Below are 19,917 nucleotides of genomic sequence, written 5' to 3' on the forward strand. Positions count from 1 at the left end.
GAGTGGACAGCGGTATACTGGCGAGTAAACAGTTCCGCAACGCGTCGCGTGGGAGGGTGGGTGGGTGGATGGGTGGGTGGGTGGGTGGGTGGGGGGGGAGGGTTGGTGGGTGAATGGGCGGGTGGGTGGGAAGTCGAATTTTCTCAAAGGCGCCGTAGATGAGAGTGACACAAAAGGGAGTGTTCATGCTAATATATACAGAGCATGATGGGATATCTATTGTTATGTAAATACTCGCTTTTATTTCAAGTACTTAGAATAGCAATGAAAATCAGTAAAGAGAATTTATCACGGCTGCTTATTTTACTGTGAGAGTATAAAAGACATCAGTGTCATCATTTGATCGTCTCAATTATCTGCTCACATCTTTTAAAATTACTGAACAATGATTTTCATTATCTAGTGGATTCTATTGGGAGAGGATTCCTGTATAACAGGTTTTCGTAAGCCCGGTATATGAAGAAAAAATTGAAGTCGCCTACCGCGTAATCACCAACCTCCTGAAACGCTTTAAAAAATATATAGTTAAAAAATAAAATTTCTTTGAAAAAAAAACCAACAAATCCATAATATCCAATATATCCCTGCCTATAAAACTGTTTAATTTTTTCTGCATATTTTTTAAAATGAACATGATACAAAGAATATTTGTAAGAAAAAGAGAAATTTGGGATCGTATTAGTGTGTCTAGGATTTGGCAGACAGGCAGGCAACATTAAAACATTATTATAATTGAATATACAACGTTGAGTGCTATAGCTAGTGATTAAAATAACACGTTAGGGCTTTCTTTCCATTACATTTGAGATTAACAATTAATAGTTCTGGTAAACTCACCCAAAGCAATCATCCATCCATCCATCCATCCATCCATCCATCCATCCATCCATCCATCCATCCATCCATCCATCCATCCATCCATCCATCCATCCATCCATCCATCTTTCATTATTGTCATTATTGTTATTCATTATGTTAGTCATTATTTTCGATTCATCCATCCATTCATTCCAGTTCATCCATCTATCCATCCAGTTTCTTTCTTTCTTCTTCCTTTCTCTTTCCTTCTCTCCCTCTCTACCAAGAATTATATTCTGTAAAATGATTATCAAATTTCTAACATTTCTATTGTTCTTCCCAGTCATAATTTTTTAGTAGGTTGTTTTCACTTTTCCGACGAAAGACTGACGCCCGAAACGTCAGTTTCACAAAGCTTCTTTACGGTGATTCAATTTATCCACAAGTTCCGACTGTTTTATTCAGAAACACGGACGCAGTCCAAATTAGTATTCTACTAGTCATCACCACTTGTTTTCCCAACAGCTTAGAAATAATATCTTTAGCACTACAGCTATTGCTATTATACTTTCCAAATAACCATTCTCCTAATTACAGAACCGTCACCTTGATCACATATATCTTTGTCAACATTTCAAACCCGCATTCAACAAAAACAGCCTTCAGAAAATATTTTTTTACGAACTCTGTCTTTTGGCGACTTAATTAAATTAAAATGAAAACAAAAAATCGTGAAAGCTGGAAGAAAGATAGAAGAAACCGGCGACAACTTAGAAAACAAAAATATGTGGTAAAGTTTGAGTTCTATTTCGAATACTAATTCGGATATCGCGTTTTCAATTAGATCATTTTCGTTCTACGCATACCAGAATTATCTATTTACAAATTGGCTAAAGCTAATTATCCTTGCAATATCCGGCTACCGAATTATTCATCTTTCATATCAAGGCTTTATACATCCAAAATTGGATTTGTTTCTGGCCAGAGTACAAAAGTGTATAAGCAAAAGCTTGAAGTTTCGATGTAAAGTCTACGTTGGAGCCCCAGGCCTTAAGATCATTATCAAGCATTTCAATTTAGTGCCTTAAATTTTGCCGGAGACTTTTCTAAAGAGATTGGCCATTTTGCCAAGGCAAGAATGTCGAACGACAGCGTCAGTGATTCGTGTGTTGGCGTTTCTGCACCAAGATATCTTTCCATCTTCACTACGACAGTGTCTTTAAGTCTTACACTAGTAACTGTACCAGGAAACTCTCTGATATGTTACGCCATTTTGAAAGATCCATTCCACGAGCTACGAACTCCGTTCACTTTTCTCACGATGACAGACCTCTTGGTTGGAATCTTAATGGATCCAATATCGGCAGTATTCCATCTTAGCGAAGCACTCAAAATGGACCTCGTAGATATTCGGGTCCTCCACATATCTTACTTCATTCTGTCGACAGCTTCGATCCTCTCTTTAGGTGCATTGACAATCGACAGATACGTTGCTGTGATCTACCCTCTGAAATACAAAAGCTATTTGTCTACAAAGAAGTGTATCTATCTATCCTTGGTTATTTGGCTGGTATCAATAGGACTTAGTATGGTTTATTTTAAATTTGGGTATATATTTTACTCTTTAATTTTCGCCAGTACCGCTGTTCTTCTAACTTTTCTGGTACTATTGTTCGTCTATGTCAGCATCTTCAATCGTCTTCGTAAACAGGTAAGGTCATTAAGCCGTCAAAGAGCTTCGACCACACAAGCAAACAGAGTGAATAAAAAGAAAATCTCCAGTTTAAAATGGGAAGCGAAGGTTACAAAGGCTTTGGTACTAGTCTTACTCGCCTATGTTGTCTGCTTCGCTCCAGCATGCATCATTATTTACATCCTAAACTTTTGTACAAGATGCAACTGCGAATTTATTCACTGGCTTAGAGACTTGCAGTTTGTAATTGTCCTACTAAACTCTGCGATTAACCCTTATTTGTACGCTTGGCGTATGCCGCAGTTCAAGAAAGTTTTATTCAAGTTTTGTACGTGGCTTAGATCAAGCAAAATTGATTCCTGCGAAGTGCCAGGGACGACGTCCAAAGTGGACAACTTGAAAGTGGAAACCGATGAAGAAAATTCACAACGCTTAAAGCGAGAAGAAGGAAGCAAAAATGTCACTGTTACTGTAAGCATCACTTTGTGAGAAAAGGGAACTGGCCAAGATAGTATATAGACACATTGGGTATTTAGAATATAAGAAAAGACGATGCCGAATCAGTGTCCTTCCTGCGAAATTCAAAAAGAAGAAGAAGAAGAAGAAGAAAAAGAAGAAGATGAAGAAGAAGGAGAAGAAGATGAAGAAGAAGGAGAAGAAGATGAAGAAGAAGATGAAGAAGAAGAAGAAGAAGATGAAGAAGAAGAAGAAGATGAAGAAGAAGAAGAAGATGAAGAAGAAGAAGAAAAAGAAGAAGAAGAAGATGATGATGAAGAAGAAGAAGAAGAACTCACCATCATTAAGGCATGGCTCTCAGATGAAAAACTGATTTGCTATATCATAGCCAGTTTTCTACGAATCTTCCCAAACTTGGCAAGTTAATGTCTTTTGTGAAAAGAAGGAACCTTAGAGCCTTGGTTACCATGGAAACTAAGTCACGTGACCACAAAGCCGCCATCTTGGATTTTTAAACAAGCCGTTTGTAAACGTACCGAAACATCTTTAAAAGTCATGAAAATGCAGATTACTATTCATATTTACAATGCCTATATGGATCTAATTGGATATCTTGGAAATTATTTTAAGTTTAATTTTTAGAATATTTTCTATTTTTTCCAAAAAATTAAAGGAATATGGATTTTCAGGACTTTTGAAGTAGTTTCAATACGATTACAAACGATTTTTTTTAAAAATCCAATATGGCGGCCTTGTGGTCACGTGACCTGGTTTCCATGGTAACAGATATGCGGTAATTGCTTGCCTTGAAGAATTACTACTACGAGCCAAATTTGGGAAAGATTCATAGTAAACTGTCAAAGATATGAATAAATAACTGATTTTTCATCACTTCCTCAAAAGAGCCATGCCTTAATGGTGCCGAGAAGAAGAAGATGAAGATGAAGAAGAAGAAGAAGAAGATGAAGAAGAAGAAGAAGAAGAAGAAGAAGAAGAAGAAGAAGAAGAAGAAGATGATGAAGAAGATTAAGAAGAAGAAAAAGAAGAAGAAGAAGAAGATGAAGATGATGATGAAGAAGAAGATCACTTCTTCGGTGCAATGTTTTCTCATTTCAGACTACGTGTCATTTCCCTAGAGTATCATTTCTTTGTTTATCGGTTGTGCATGGGAAGACACATGAATATGGATATTCTCAAGAGAGTGACAAGTGGACTAAAATACTAGCAAAATCTCTAAAGAATGCATTATTTTGTTCAAAACCGCATGCATGTCGTCATCGAGATAGAAATAATACTCAAGGGAAAGGAAATGACTAATCCTATAATGGCATTGATGGCAATGATGTATTCTATCGTATATTTGCCTCGTGGGGACCTTGTGGGCATAATTCTGCTTTGCTGGTAAATTTACATAAACAACTTTAAAAATATATTTATTCAAAATTCAATAACATTTAGCAGCTAGCTTGACCTAATAAGTAAATATTACATGATGAACCGACTAAGAAACTCATTTTTTTGTGACAGAAGTTCGGAACATACGAACCCTTTTAAAAAGTTTTACGCAGAAATTGTTGCCATGGTTACATTAATCAATCATAAAACCATCGAATTACGATCAACTTATTAAAATTAATATTTTTAAATCATAAAGTTGTGTAGTTCAAAGTATATTATTCCTAGTGGTAGTCAGAAAGACCCTCACCCCACCCCACCCCCGTCATAAATCGTGAGATACCAACTCTTCGATCCCAAAATGTGTTGCTACACAGGGCTGGCAACATTATAGGGACATCTGTCTGTCAAAATCTGAACTCAAACTTCTTGTGTGGTGGAGGCGTATTTTTGTTAGAATTTCAAGTGCTTTTAGTTGTTTCCCTCTTAGAACTGGTCACCCTGTGTTATTGCCATATGACAGGTGTTAATATATCGCTATCAATAGACGTTACTTCCGGTAATAGCTAAGGTTGTTTTGATCTCTTGTTTTTTTATTTCATTTCGTAGAAACAGTCAAATACAATAGTTTTAGGAATTGTTTTGACATGTTTTGACTTAACATCGGCCTGACGTCATACTTTTAGATGTGTCTTTTGAAAAAGCTTTATACTTCATGTATCTAGTTTTTATTGTTTCTTTTCCCATTCTTTCTATAATGAGTCGCAATATGACACCTTACACAAAGTATGTACCTACATTTCGGACCAGAAATGTTGAGTCGAGTAGAGAAGTTTATATCGAGGAAAATATCCCAGTATTTGTGAATTGTGTGGCTTTGAACATGGCTTAAAATACATTCAGGTAAGTTGTGAATGTTTTAGGAATAGGAATATATTTGATATTTTCTAGAAGAGAGAAGATCTTGTCTGATGTTGTATTTTCCTTCAATTTTCTTGAAATATTTCATGCAGAACATTTGATTCAGATTTTCCAAGATCGTTATTACATTTTATTACATGGCAAGGTAATTTCACGCGCTAGGATTGGTCAATTGGCGGTCCATAACTTACGGTACGGACCGAAAAATGAAATGATTCACTGAGTGTACGTACTTATGATCTTTTAAAACATTCAAATCTTCGTTATAAAAAATATTTCTGGATGAAAATCGTCAAGAAACCTTAATAAATTATTAAAGATAACCAAGAGGATATTAATATTCTTTTGAGATAACTGAAAGTCACTGACATTTAATGTAAAACCTATCATAACAAGCGATAACTCTTTCGATCAAGGCTCTACATTCCCTGCTAGCAGAGTCTCTCTTCTCTTTCTCTCACTTCTTTCAGGCGGGGAGGAAGGAGACTCTGCTGATGTAGAGCGTTTCCTTTGACACACCGCCGTCAACAATCGTGGACGAACAAAACCAGTTTTAAAACCGGTTTTTAACCGATTACATGTAGTGCGCATGAGCAAATGTAACACACCGTGGCGCCAAACATTGTTTGACGAGAGCGGCTGTCAAAATCATGACAGCGTTGCTAAGTTACGCCACGCATGCGCGACAAAAGTAACGTCCTACATCGGCAGAGTCTATTTTTCTCTTTCAAACAAAACAAAAGGAAAATAGGAAGATATAACTAGCTAAAAACTAGTGTGAGCTGCGTCGGTGTTTCTAATGAAACAGTAATGATGAAAAAGTAAATTATACACCGTGAAAAGATGAAAAAACTTACTGACGTTTCGGACGCTAGTCCTTCGTCGTCTTTTACTCCGACGAAGGACTAGCGCCCGAAACGTCAGTAAGTTTTTTCATCTTTTCACGGTGTATAATTTACTTTTTCATCAAAAGGAAAATAGGCTCTGTTAGCAGGGAATTTTCTTCTCAACTCATGTTGAGTTCTTTTATGCCTTTTTAACTCGTGGATACGCGAAGCGTAGAAACGAGTTATTGTGAGGGGTCTGAATATGCAAATGTGTCACTCGCTCACTCACTCGCTCACTCGCTCTCTAAGATGTTAGCAGATCGATAATTAAACGTTTAGCGATCGTCTTACGTCATTTGATTACGAATGTTACACGACACTAGCAAGCACAAAGCTCGGGCCTCGTCCACACGTATCCTTTTTGGTTGAAGATTTTTAAAAACGTATCCGATACGTATCCGTATTCAAAAAGTTGCAGACTCGTCTAACGTATTCGCTGGATACGTGTGGACGGAAGGCCAATCCGCGACCAAAAAAAGTTGCGGATTCAAAAATATCCGGATACGTGTAGGCGGGGCCTAAATGATCAATAACAAGTTAGGCCTCTTAAGGCAGATTTTAAGTCTTATTTACCTATTAACTCTAGGATGGGGTGCACTTCGACGTCTTCTGGCTCTCCTATGGAGTCGGTGACCCCCATTTTTATATATATATATATATAAGAAACAGCCTTTAGAATGTTGTAGAATAATCGCCTTTTTAATTACACCATCTTCGTTCTCCATGTACTCAACCACAATTGGCCTATTTCATAATGACGTCACGGTTTGTGTACATCTGCTAAAATGATAAAAATGTAGGCTAGATATAAGCTTAATTATTTTCTATCGAGACATTTAGTTCTTGCCATCACCAGCTCATAAACCAAATTTCATTTTGATTAAAGATGTGTTGTTGTCATCCCATCCCCCTCCAGCGACCATGATCCCTAGCGTTAAAACAATAGCTTTTTGACGTATTTATGAAATAGGGCAATTATCTATTTACAAATTTCCCTATTTCACTATGACGTCACATCAAAACAATCTATTGTTTAAACGCAAAGGATCATAGTCGTCGGATGGGGTCAAATCAACGCAAATTCACCGAAAATTGTTCTAAAACCCGTATCAATCCACGATGAGAAGTAGAATAGCCAGTAAACGCTCAGAATATTTTTTAGTACATATTAATAAGTATTATATCTGAAAACCAGGCCATTTTAGATTAAACGGTTTCGCTAGGAGCAAATGTTGTTGAATGTTCTATTGGATTTGGCGATTCTATCCCCCACATAAACAAGCAGTGACGTCATAGTGAAATAGGGCAATTGGCTATCAAGCAATGTCCCATCGGGCTCCCAAATTATTCGTCTTGAATATCAAGTCTTATCATCCATATTGGATTTATTTCTGCTCAGTGCACAAAAGTATACACGTATTGCCTGTGGCAGACAAGTCGTAAAATGCCTTGTTTTTTACTGGGCTGCCACAGTAAAATGCATTCCTTTGTTTATAGACTGTTAACGAGGGCTCTCCGGGGAGGGGGTGAGAGACCTTGTCCCCGAGAGCCCTTGTCCCTGAGAGCCTCGTTCACAGGCTATTTCTTTAAAACTGCATGCATAACGTCATCGTAAGAAATAAATAATACTCGAGGAAAAGAAAATGACTACTCCTATAATGGCCTTAAATAGTAAAACGTTAAATACTCGTTGATTCCAAAATTTACTGATGTATTTTACCGTATATTTGTCTCGTGGGGACCTTGTGGGCATAATTCTGCTTTGCTGGTAAATTTACATAAACAACTTTGAAAATATATTTATTCAAAATTTAATAACATTTAGCAGCTTACTTGACCTAATAAGTAAATATTATATGATGAACCGACTAAGAAACTCATTTTCTTTTACGAGAGAAGTTCGGAACATACGAACCCCTTTAAAAAGTTTTACGCAGAAATTGTTGCCATGGTTACATTGGTCAATCATAAAACCATCGGATTACGTTCAACTTATGAAACTATAAAAGGTTAATTTTTTTTAAATTATAAAGTTGTGTAGTTCAAAGTATATTATTCTTAGTGGTAGTCAGAAATACCCACCCCCACCCACCCCCCTCCCCTCACAAATCGTGAGATACCAACTCTCCGATCCCAAAATGTGTTACTACACAGGGCTGGCAACATTCTAGGGACATCTGTCTGTCATAATCTGAACTCAAACCTCTTGTGTGGTGGGGGCGTATTTTTGTTAGAATTTCAAGTGTTTTAGTTGTTTCCTATTTAGAACTGGTCACCCTGTGTTGTTGCCCTATGGCAGGTGCGACCAAAATTAATAGCTAAAATGAATTAGCAGAAAATGATCTCAATGATTTAACTTCCAGCTGATAAAAATATAGAACTTTGGACAAGAAATCCTTTCATTAAGAAAAAGTAATAAAAATATTTATAGAATAAATTGCCTTTTTTTTCGTTGTGTACCCGGAAGTGTTTTTTTTCAAACGAAGCATGGGTTACTATCAATAGACGTCACTTCCGGTAATAGCTGCGTTTTTAATGGCTTTTGAATCTTGGAGGTTGTTTTGATCTCTTGTTTTCAGGTTTCATGTCGTAGAAATAGTCAAATGCAATAGTTTGAGGAGTTATTTTGACATGTTTTGACTTAACATCCGCTAGTTGCTCCTCAGTCTAGTCCAAAACGTCACGTGATTGAGAGTAAGCAAAGACGTGGCACTTTTATAAGGTGTGTCTGTTTAAAAAAGCTTTATACTTCATGTACCTCATTTTTATTGTTCCTTTTCCGAATATGTTAAAAGTGAGTCGCAATATGAAACCTTACACAAAGTATGTACGTAACACCTCGACCAGACATGTTGAGTGGAGTCGAGTAGAGAAGTTTATATCGAGGAAAATATCCCAGTATTTGTGAATTGTGTGGCTTTGAACATGGCTTAAAATACATTCAGGTAAGTTGTGAATGTTTTAGGATAGAAATAGGAATATATTTGATATATTCTAGGAGAGAGAAGTCTCTTTCGAAGCAGCTCGTCCATATTGTTCCGGGTCGTTTAGAACCTCTTCCAAGTTGGTTAATACACCATTTTACAGTTCCATTCAGTGACCACGAATAATAGTTCCTAGCCGAGGCTGGATTTTCCGCGCATAGCAAAACTACAGTTTATCATGCGCGGTAACTCCGGAGCCTCGGCTAGGAACTATCGAGGAACTATTATTCGTGGTCACTGAACTGTAAATTAAATGGAGTATTGTATCATAACGAAAAATTTTGTATTGTTGATCAAAACCATGCATATATAGTGGAGGATAATACTTCTGAAGCATTATAGTCGTGTGTTGAAGGAAAAGATAATATCATGAAAAGTTCTGCTGTATTCATGTACCAACAAAGCTAAAAAAAAGCTAAAAAAAATAAAACACACACAACAAGATTATATAGATATCTAAGCTTTGTTTTGACAAAGAATTTGAAAGTTTTGAACAGTTTATTTTATACAAAAATCTTCAAATGTAGAGATAACAGTTGTTCAAGTAGTTTACCACCACAGGTATCCCAGACACACAAATACTTAGCCTGATAAGCCTGTGGTTCAAGATATCAAAACATAGAAGCTAAGATTATATCTGGTCCAGAGCGATTTTCATATGAGTGGGAGACATATGGTACTGACTTTTATCCCACATCATAGAAAATACAGCCAATTAGAATGCAGGAAAGCTGTAGGGTTGTATATTTAACAAATAAAACAGCTTTTTTTGTGCTCCATTCAGTAATAAAGCACTCAGGAAGTGGCGTAAGCACGAAAGAAGTGTAAGGAGAAGCATAAGTCATTAATTTTATCTCGGTATTGCATTTATTAATGCAAAAAGAAAAACGGTCGCTGGATCTAACAGCAATGAGCACTTCATGCATGCAGATGGCATCAGCACTTTGCTCTTTTCACTAATTAAGTGCACAGTTTTCGACCAATAATAAATATTTAATATAATAATTGTTAATAGAGCAGTTTTTGTAGGCTGAGAGATTTTTTCTCACACAATGTGATTAGTCTGGCAGTGCAGTGACCTTGGTGTAGCCTTTTCCATGCTGTGTGCATGCTGTGTGCATGCCTGATGTTCTAAGTATTTTATTTGATTTAGAGTAAATTCTCTTACAATGAGCATATGCTTTGCTGTGTCACGACTGGGTTCATGTCATAAGCTTTTTAGAGTTTTATGGAATTTCTCTATTCCACTCTTCCTTCCAATCATACACTGTGCTCTTAGTTATTTACCATATCTTCTATGAAATATCCCACTTGTCGCTTGTATATATAATAGCTATACAATGCTTTCTTGTGGCACACCATGGAATATCCCACTTGTCACTTGTATATAATAGTTATACAATGCTTTCTCATCACACACCATGGAATATCCCACTTGTTACTTGTATATAATAGTTATACAATGCTTTCTCGTGACACACCATGGAATATCCCACTTGTCACTTGTATATAATAGTTATACAATGCTTTCTTGTGACACACCATGTAATATCCCACTTGTCACTTGTATATATAATAGTTATACAATGCTTTCTTGTGGCACACCATGGAATATCCCACTTGTCACTTGTATATAATAGTTATACAATGCTTTCTCATAACACACCATGGAATATCCCACTTGTCACTTGTATATAATAGTTATACAATGCTTTCTCAAGACACACCATGGAATATCCCACTTGTCACATGTATATAATAGTTATACAATGCTTTCTCATAACACACCATGGAATATCCCACTTGTCACTTGTATATAATAGTTATACAATGCTTTCTTGTTACACACCATGGAATATCCCACTTGTCACTTGTATATAATAGTTATACGATGCTTTCTCATGACACACCATGGAATACCCATATGTCACTTGTATATAATAATTATACAATGCTTTCTCATGACACACCATGTAATATCCCACTTGTCACTTGTATAGATAATAGTTATACAATGCTTTCTTGTGACACACCATGGAATATCCCACTTGTCACTCGTATTTTCTTTGTATACACACTTACATAGAAAATAAAAGTGACTCATGGTATATTTCATGTTATTATAATTATATCAAACTATTAATATTAGAGTACAAATTACGCAGGAGAAAGCCTGGAGCTACTACTAAGTTATGTTGTACAGTAAAAAAAAAGATTTTGAAAACCATTTTTAAAAATGTTTTTTTTGAAGCCTTCTTTTTGGGAAAAAGTGAGCTCAGTTCTTCTCAGTTAATTAATAATAATAATGATAATAATAATAATAATAATAGTAATGATAATAATAATAATAGTATATTATACAACCATCACTCCCCATACGGGGCTCTTCTGTGAGGTTCCCTCCACATGCACTACCACTACAGTCTATATTTACTACGTACAACACTCAACTCACATGTTGATTTTTATGGAGGGAGGAAACCAGAGAACCTGGAGAAAATCCCAGTAGCATATGAGAAAAAAACATCAAACAAACTCAATTCACATGTGGTGACCGCAGGGCCCGAACCAGCGACCCAACCTGTTGGACTTACAGTGGTAAAAGATGACGCGTTAGCCGCGAACACCACCCATGCTACCCTAATAACTTATTAGACATTTTAGGGTGGAAAACGAGTGGGCATCATTTTCATCTTTTAATTGGTACCCCATTCCATTAAACAGCAGACTCAAAATAAAATATCCACTCATACTCCACCCTAAAATGTTTAAAAAATCTAAGTATTTTTTATTACTGTAAATATGAAAAAAAAATTATGAATGTGTAGTTCCAGAAATTATCCATACTCCACCCCACCACCCAACAGAGGAATGGGAATTTACTGGGGGTGGGGTTCAGAGAAAGAACAAAATTATGGAGTTTGTAAAGAAAAAAAATGGAATTTCTGGGGTAAGGGGGGTCTTTAAAAAATCCCTCCTTGGAGGAGGTATGGATTTCTGGAGGATTAAATTTCTGGAGCTACACAATATAGAAATTGAATAAAAGATGTATATACATATATCCAAAATATATCAATATCAAATTCAATTATCATTTAGCATAAACCTACTAATGGTCTATCACGAATCCTGCTCTCTGATTGGCTGAGCTACTAGTGGTATATTAGTGATAGAACACTATTAGTGAAAAGTACCGACTTTGAAGAAACAAACAATTTGAAAAATAAATTACTGAACAGTTATTTTAACCTAATTTCAAAATTGTTTGTATTTTGTGGAACAATTAGTAGGTTTATATAAAAACAATAAGACCTCTCGCCCTCATGGCCTTTGACCTCATGGGGTATTGACTCATAGACCATAAGAGCTACAGGTCTTAGATTGTTAAATATTAACTAAATAAATCAAGATTATTCAGGGTGAATGGCAGAAAGCATAACAAGCTTTAATAAGCATATAGGCAATTTGTACTGCGCATGCGCGCGTTAATAGAAAACAAAAGAATTTCAGCCGCCATTTTGTTTGTAATGCACAGTCTGTGGGTTTTCTGATCAACGTTCTCAGAATTTAGAGGCATTCGATGGAAGGGCTTCAAAGAGGATCAAAACTAGAGACGAAGGACTAGCACATGAGCATATCAACAAGTACATCGTCCTTTTATTTGGAGATAAATCACTCGTCAAAATGTGCCCGAAAGGGAAAAACCTCAAGACATGGTTATCTTTGTTCCTGTTGTATTTAAAATCTAACCAGTAAATTGAGGAAATCTTTCTTTAAGGTGAGAAATTATTCTTTGATGTTTTCATTTTGTTGAATTATAACTTTTAGTCGAAAGTTGATCGTCTGAAATAGGAGGATGTTTGATGGCCAAATTTGCGTGTAAGCTAATTTTTACTCAAATTCAAAGTCAATTTACTCGAAAGTTTTACTATTCCCCAAGATGGAAATTACCTCTATTAGAATGGCCTTTCTTTTATCTTTACAGGTGTGCAATTTTTTTGTACTGAAAAATTGTGTGGCATATGGTGTTAAAGGAAATATTAAGACCATTCCAGCTACCTCAGCATATCCTCAAATCTTGGGTAATTTTCCTTGTTTAGGTTTACCAAGATCTTCAAGTTTTTGGTTGTTGAAATATCTATATAAGGTAGCTTGAACACCTCAATGTTGTTTATTGTAGTTGTTTTTTAAATTGCTTATCTTTGTCACCAAAAATACTGGCATAGTTCGTAAGACTTTTATTGCTAAAATATCATTAGAGTGAATGCTACCCCGAGTAAGAAAAAGTAAAATTTCTATTTATTTTTGCTTTTCCCCAAATTTCTATTTGTTATCATTTAAGAGCTAATAAGCTATAGAATTAACTGGGCATAGTCATTTGCCTTGAAAAATTGTGCAGGCTTTACACAGTAATTTCAAACAGCTGACCTGTCATGCCTAAATCGGCCATCTTGGCTCACTGTTGTACGCTAATGCAGTAAACTCGTGTTCTTTTCACACTCTAGAAATGACAAGGAAGGTCTAATTTGTATTAAAATCTAAAAGTCAAAACAGAAGTTATGGCCTTAAATTATTTTTCGAAGATTTTTCACTTTCACTATGTAAATAACTAATATTACACTATGTGCTATGAATGCATGGATAAGAAAGGATATATATATAAGGTACTAGATAGAGGAAGTTTAAAGGGTTACAAACCATGGAAGAAATAAAAACTATCATAGCTCTTAGATCTGCCCAAGGTAGCTAATAATCTAGCTACTTACAGTCTGTAATAAATGGTTTCCAAAATTGTTGAAACAATTTTCAGTTGATGTGAACTTCTAGAGAAATTTGTTATAAGCTTATAATTATTAGGATTCCAACCTCTCAATGGGGCTTCAACCATAATCTTTAGGAAGAAATTTCTTTACATACTAATTAGGAAAAGGATAATTAAATGTAATAACAATATAGTTTCTTTGTTCCTGTCTATAGGTAGAGGTGTATGATGAAAAGGTAGTCTGCTGGTCCTGAGAAGAAGGAAGGTGGATAGGAATGAATTATTTTTCAAACTATACAAGGAGTGGATGTTGTTTTGAATTGTTCCTTTCTATATTTTCATTGTAAAGACTAAATTAAAATTAAAATTTAATTAAACCGACAAGCTGCACTGTTGTATTGATGTACTGGTCCAATCCTATGACAATCACTATAGTAAATGAGGCTGCAATATATTATCATTTTTAGTCTAATATATAGATGTCCACAACTGACCAGGTCTGACCAAATTTATTTTTTAATCTTGGGATGACAGCATCATTAGGATTAATTTAGATGGGTATCTCATGACATTTTTTCGTGGATGGTGATACAATTAATTTGATTATATGCTATTCTGTTAATTTTCTGCACAGGTTGTTCATGATCATGGTTATGAAATGAATAAAACTAAAGATTTCTTTTACTTCATATGTAAATCCTCTATTAAATTAAGCTGGGAGGGGGGGGGGGGGGTAATTCATTTCAGGTAGTTTGATAGGGGCTTATTGGCTCATAGAGGGGGACCTAAGTATTGATTTAGCCCAAATGCAGTAGGCTCTAAGCTGTCAGGTTCGTCATTTCACCACGTTCAATTACTGTACAGACCCATAGAAACCTGACTTCGATTTGTTAAATTCACAAGGAACTAGAGTGCAGAGTGGGAAAAACTGAAGTGGGTAGGTCATACAACCAAAAATAAGGGCCAAATTAGTGTGATTTAACATGTTGGTGAACTATCAAGACTTTAATAAATCACATTTAATCAGTATACGTTTCTTTAATTGGGAAGGTTTGGCTTTAAAAAATTCTTTCTTTAGAAAGGGGGTTACTTATTAGAAAGGGAGGGTTTATTCGAGAGGGGATGCTTAATAGAGGATTTACGGCAAGTGCATATATACTTTATTGGGCCTTTTCTTTCTCATATATTAAGTCAGTCTAACCATGAAACATGAGTAAAAAAGGAAATTTTACCAGTTAGAGAATTTTCTATGATTGTAACCACTTTCAAATATGCCTGCAAGATGAAAACAAGTACAGTTCTTGTACAGTGAAATAATAATTATTCACGACTCTACCCCAACGCGGTGATTGTAGGTTAATTTAATTTAGGAATAAACCATCAATCTTGTCATTAAGAAAGAATTAACCGAGTTACTTCCCTTACCTCTATCTATTTTAGCGCCTTTCAACACTAATCTCTCGTTCTCAACGTTGAAATTTCTACATGATTTTATTAAAATAAAGAGTAAAATAACGACCTAGCGACAACCTTTTTCATAAGGCATTAAAATATCCATTCGATAGCGTTTTAAATGGTCTCCAAAGGACACAGAGAACTAGTAAACGAGCGCTGTTAGACAGAAAATATTCCGCCATCTTGGGCAATCTCTGCAGGCTCAATTCAGCGGTTTTCTATTAAAACTTATATTTGCACGCATGCGCAGACAAAATGCCTACGTGCTGCTTTAATACCCACTTGATAAAGCAGCCAGTAAATCAAATAATTTAGAATTTAGGAGTTGATTTTTGAGGAGGAAAAACATGGACACCAAAAAATGTGTTTCTTAAAAATTGATAGAGAATCACCTTTGGATGTATGAATTTGCTGCTTCATTTCCCAACAATGTCAAATCTATTGTTCTACACATAGCATATTTATTTTAAATATAGCCTTTTAACCATATAATGCAAACACGTAGATTAGTACTTAGGGGATTGAAGCCTAGCTTAGCTCTCCTAGATAAGAACAGGGGGTGGGTGGGGGCTTAGCCAACCCACATTTTGGATATCTTACCTTTGGTGTCATTTTGGATATCTGTTTAGTAATAATTACTATTATAATTATAATAAAATAATAAATAGTGCTTTTGAATTTACCTTTTCTCTATAAATATGCCAAGAAATCGAAATAAATTTTGAAAAAACTTACTGACGTTTCGGACGCTAGTCCTTCGTCGGAGTAAAAGAGGATTTTACTCCGACGAAAGACTAGCGTCCAAAACGTCAGTAAGTTTTTTCATCTTTTCACAGTGTATAATTTACCTTTTCATCATTACTGTTTCATTAGAAACACCGACGCAGCTCACACTAGTTTTTAGCTAGTTATATCTTTTTATCGAAATAAATTTTGTTGAGAATGACGACATGTTGTCAAAACCGTCCAATGCTTTTGTCTCTAATGAAATAATATTTATAAATATTCATTGGCTTTTCTACAGAGTAGCTATTCATCCGTCATAATGTAATGGGTATTCGGTAGTTGATTTTTTAGGGACGTGGCCAGAGAACCTAGTAAAAAAAACCTTGAAGTTCAGTAGAGAACCAACCAAGCAACCCTGAGATTTCTCCAAAACTCCATCTCCTTCAGCTATTTGGATTTCTATTGGTTTTAGCAAAATACATTGCTATTGTTCCAGTTATCAATCAACTGATTCCATCTAATGAACTTCATTACCAGCCTTCAATGAAGAGCTATCTGATTGCACTTGGTTTTCCATCATCAGCAAATATTTCTATAGAACTAACACTTGCCATTCAGCTCAAGTAAAGACACCACACTAGACCTAGCTGAAATAAAATTTAGAAATTTAGAAATCATAGAAGCATTAATTGCCCTATTTCACTATGACGTCACATCAAAACAATCTATTGTTTAAACGCAAAGGATCATGGTCGTCGGAGGGGGTTAAATCAACGCAAATTCACCGAAAATTGTTCTAAAACCCGTATCAATCCACAAAGATTAAACTGTTTCGCTAGGAGCAAATTTTGTTGAATTTTCTATTAAATTTGGCGATTCTATCCCCCACATAAACAAGCAGTGACGTCATAGTCAAATAGGGTAATTGATATCATTACTTTTTTATTTCCTTGCTTAGTGATGGCTTCAGCAAGCTGGTGCAAAGAAACAGATGAAAAGATCAACTACACCAAGCTTTGTAGGTTGCTAGTCGATGGAGGCACACAAGCAGTTCGTTCTGTATTTGATGGTAAATATCGATCATCTTCATTGAAAGCCTTCTTAAATGCTAACAAGACAGCACTACAAAAGCTGAGTGTGAATGTACTGAATAAAAAGCAATGGGAGAAACTGTATCCACCAAATGGGAGCGACCCTCAATCTAAAGACTTTGATATCACGTTACTGATTGTTCTTCTAAGAAATATTTGTGGACTTACAAAACCAGCAACTACAGTTAGTTGGGATGCCTTACCACCTGCAACGGACAACTCACTAGAGGCTAACCTTGCCAGGATAAAGTACTACAGAAACAATACTATAGCACACCAACCAAATACTGAAATAAATGATGCTGACTTTGAAAAACACTGGCAAGATATTTCAACTGCCCTTCTGTCACTGGGACTGAGTCAAGATGACATAAATGATTTGAAGTCTGCACCTTTGGGAATGAAAGACTACAACCAGTTACTCAACGATTGGTATATATCAGATACGGATGTCAAAACACAGCTAGAGGATCTGAAGTCACATACAGCAGACCTTAAGTCAGACACAGCAGACCTCAAGTCACACGCAACAGACCTCAAGTCACACGCAACAGACCTCAAGTCAGACACAGCAGACCTCAAGTCAGACACAACATACCTCAAGTCAGACACAGCAGATATTAAGTCAGACACGGCAGACCTCAAGTCAGACACAGCAGACATAAAGGATAAACTAGATGACGTCAGGAATGTGTTCATCAAAGCACGACAAATGGATCAACGGATCCATCAGCTGGCTACTTCAGAATTTGGACCAGAAATAAATGAAAAATGTAAGCGTTACCATCCAAACACCCGTCAGTGGATTCTAGATCAAGTCAAATCCCATGTTGACAGTGACCACCCAGACTCGTGTATAATGCTGATCACCGCTGGTCCAGGTATGGGCAAATCAATTCTTGCTGCTAAGATCTGTCAGACATACAAGGAACTTGGATGTCTTGCAGGATGTTACTTATTTCACTTCAGTAATGCCACAAGAAACAATCCAAGGTTGATGTTGCAGTCCATTGCAAGTGAGATGCGTGACACTGTTCCTGGTTATCGAGAGGCCCTAGAAAGCAAACTGCAAACAGATTTGGGTAAGGAGATATCCGAGATGAACTGCGAAGAGCTGTTAACCATTTTGCTAGAGGAACCATTGTGTAACGTGGAACAAAAAGACTCTAACTTGGTTGTTGTTATAGATGCTTTAGACGAGTGTTCACATGATCCAAAAGATGAACTACTGAAGGCACTAAGAAAAAAACTCCCATGTTTCCCTTCATGGCTTCGATTTATTCTAACCAGTAGACCATCAACTAATACCTCTACACTTGGTTCAATTGTTGCTGTAGAAATAAGACCAGAAGATGAATCTAATATGGAAGACCTTAAAATATTTTTGAGCTTCGAGCTTAAAGCCCTCTATCCACAATGCGACAATGACGATAATTCAGATCTTCTACAAAACCTAGTGGAAATGACAGAAGGTTTGTTCTTAGTGGCTTTCTTTGTCATCGACTATTAAAAAGAGAAAACGTTGCATCACCAAAGAAAGTTTTGCAACTGTTTCCTAATGGAATCTCATCAGTTTATGAGAATTATTTCCCTCGTCTTAAAAAAGTATTACTACCTTACATATCAGAGAAGGAAGGGTTCTACAAGATGCTTGAAGCTGTTGTGGCAACCGAAAACCCTTTGCCAAAGAACATGTTTTACAATATTCTTCGTGTCAAGAGTGAGTATGATGTCCCTCGCGAAGAGAGAAAGAAAAGAAAAGATGCGTTAAACTCACTCCATTGGTTGTTTCCTGTTGAGAGTGATCACGTGACAGCATTTCACAAGTCAGTATTTGATTGGTTGATTCTTCAAGAAGATGAAGTACATGAATTCAGTGTTCGTGTAGAAGACGGGGAAGAAGTACTTGCCATTCAGTGTAATGATGTCCTGAGGGATATACGAGACGGAAAAAAAGATCTGGATAAGCCGTTGAATCTTACAGACAACGAGAAGTATGGTCTAAGATTTCTTTGCCACCTTGTAGATAAACGCTCATCAGTCGTCACAGAAGATATGTTTGGATTCTTTTCGAACATTTATTTCCTGACTGCATTAAAGATTGAAAACATCAGCTTTGCCAATTGTGTTAGTGACGGTGAAATCATATCTAGTTCTTTACATCAAATACTTAGAGATATGTCAAGGTGTTTTCCTAGGAACAGTTGTCCTCACCACCGTTCTTGTCGCTTTTTTCGTCCCATTTTATTCGGTCGTTACCTTGCATTCGTTTTGCAAGCTGCACATGCGAAGGGATTGAGTGTAGAAATAACGCCAAAACCACTTTTTCCTTATTTGATGAGAAGATTTTAATGCATACTCCACGGTCCACACACAGTGTACTAGAGTATCTACTTAAATGTAAGGATGGGTTTATAGCTGTTTTCGTATCTTGTTCAAATTCACTGTCTGAAACTGCAGTATATACGTTCAATGTTGATGGACGCTGTATCACGTGGAAATCCTTTCCTGGCGAAAGGCTCATAACCACCTCTCCGAACATCAACTTCATCGTTGTTGCCCAAGAAAATGGGAACAAGATTGAGATATTAGACGCAACGACACTTGAAGTGATCAGTCAATACGAATCTCCCCATGATGCAATACAAACATGTCGCGTGTTTGGAGACCATCAGGCTTGCTTCGTTGTCATCAAGGGTTATCATGACAACAAGGTCTACGTCATTGAAGGATTAAAGGGACACGTACA

The 19,917-nt window shown here is 36.3% G+C and overlaps 2 protein-coding genes across 2 annotated transcripts; both read left to right on the top strand.

The window, feature by feature from the left end:
* The first annotated feature begins 1,936 nt into the window (after window positions 1-1,936).
* Window positions 1,937-2,980, top strand: LOC148906492 (melanocyte-stimulating hormone receptor-like). The gene has a single exon (XM_089037622.1). It carries the CDS (start codon window positions 1,937-1,939, stop codon window positions 2,978-2,980), a length of 1,044 nt encoding a protein of 347 aa, XP_088893748.1.
* Window positions 2,981-8,987: 6,007 nt separating this feature from the next.
* On the top strand, window positions 8,988-18,678 carry LOC148906493 (uncharacterized). The gene is made up of 2 exons (XM_089037624.1): window positions 8,988-9,095; window positions 17,036-18,678. Exon 2 carries the CDS (start codon window positions 17,038-17,040, stop codon window positions 18,676-18,678), a length of 1,641 nt encoding a protein of 546 aa, XP_088893750.1. The 5' UTR covers window positions 8,988-9,095; window positions 17,036-17,037.
* Window positions 18,679-19,917: the final 1,239 nt, after the last annotated feature.

This window comes from Actinia tenebrosa, unplaced genomic scaffold, assembly GCF_029948245.1.
Source record: "Actinia tenebrosa isolate PJP-AT-01 unplaced genomic scaffold, QUT_ActTen_1.0 PGA_scaffold5__44_contigs__length_20552954, whole genome shotgun sequence".
NCBI lineage: Eukaryota > Metazoa > Cnidaria > Anthozoa > Actiniaria > Actiniidae > Actinia > Actinia tenebrosa.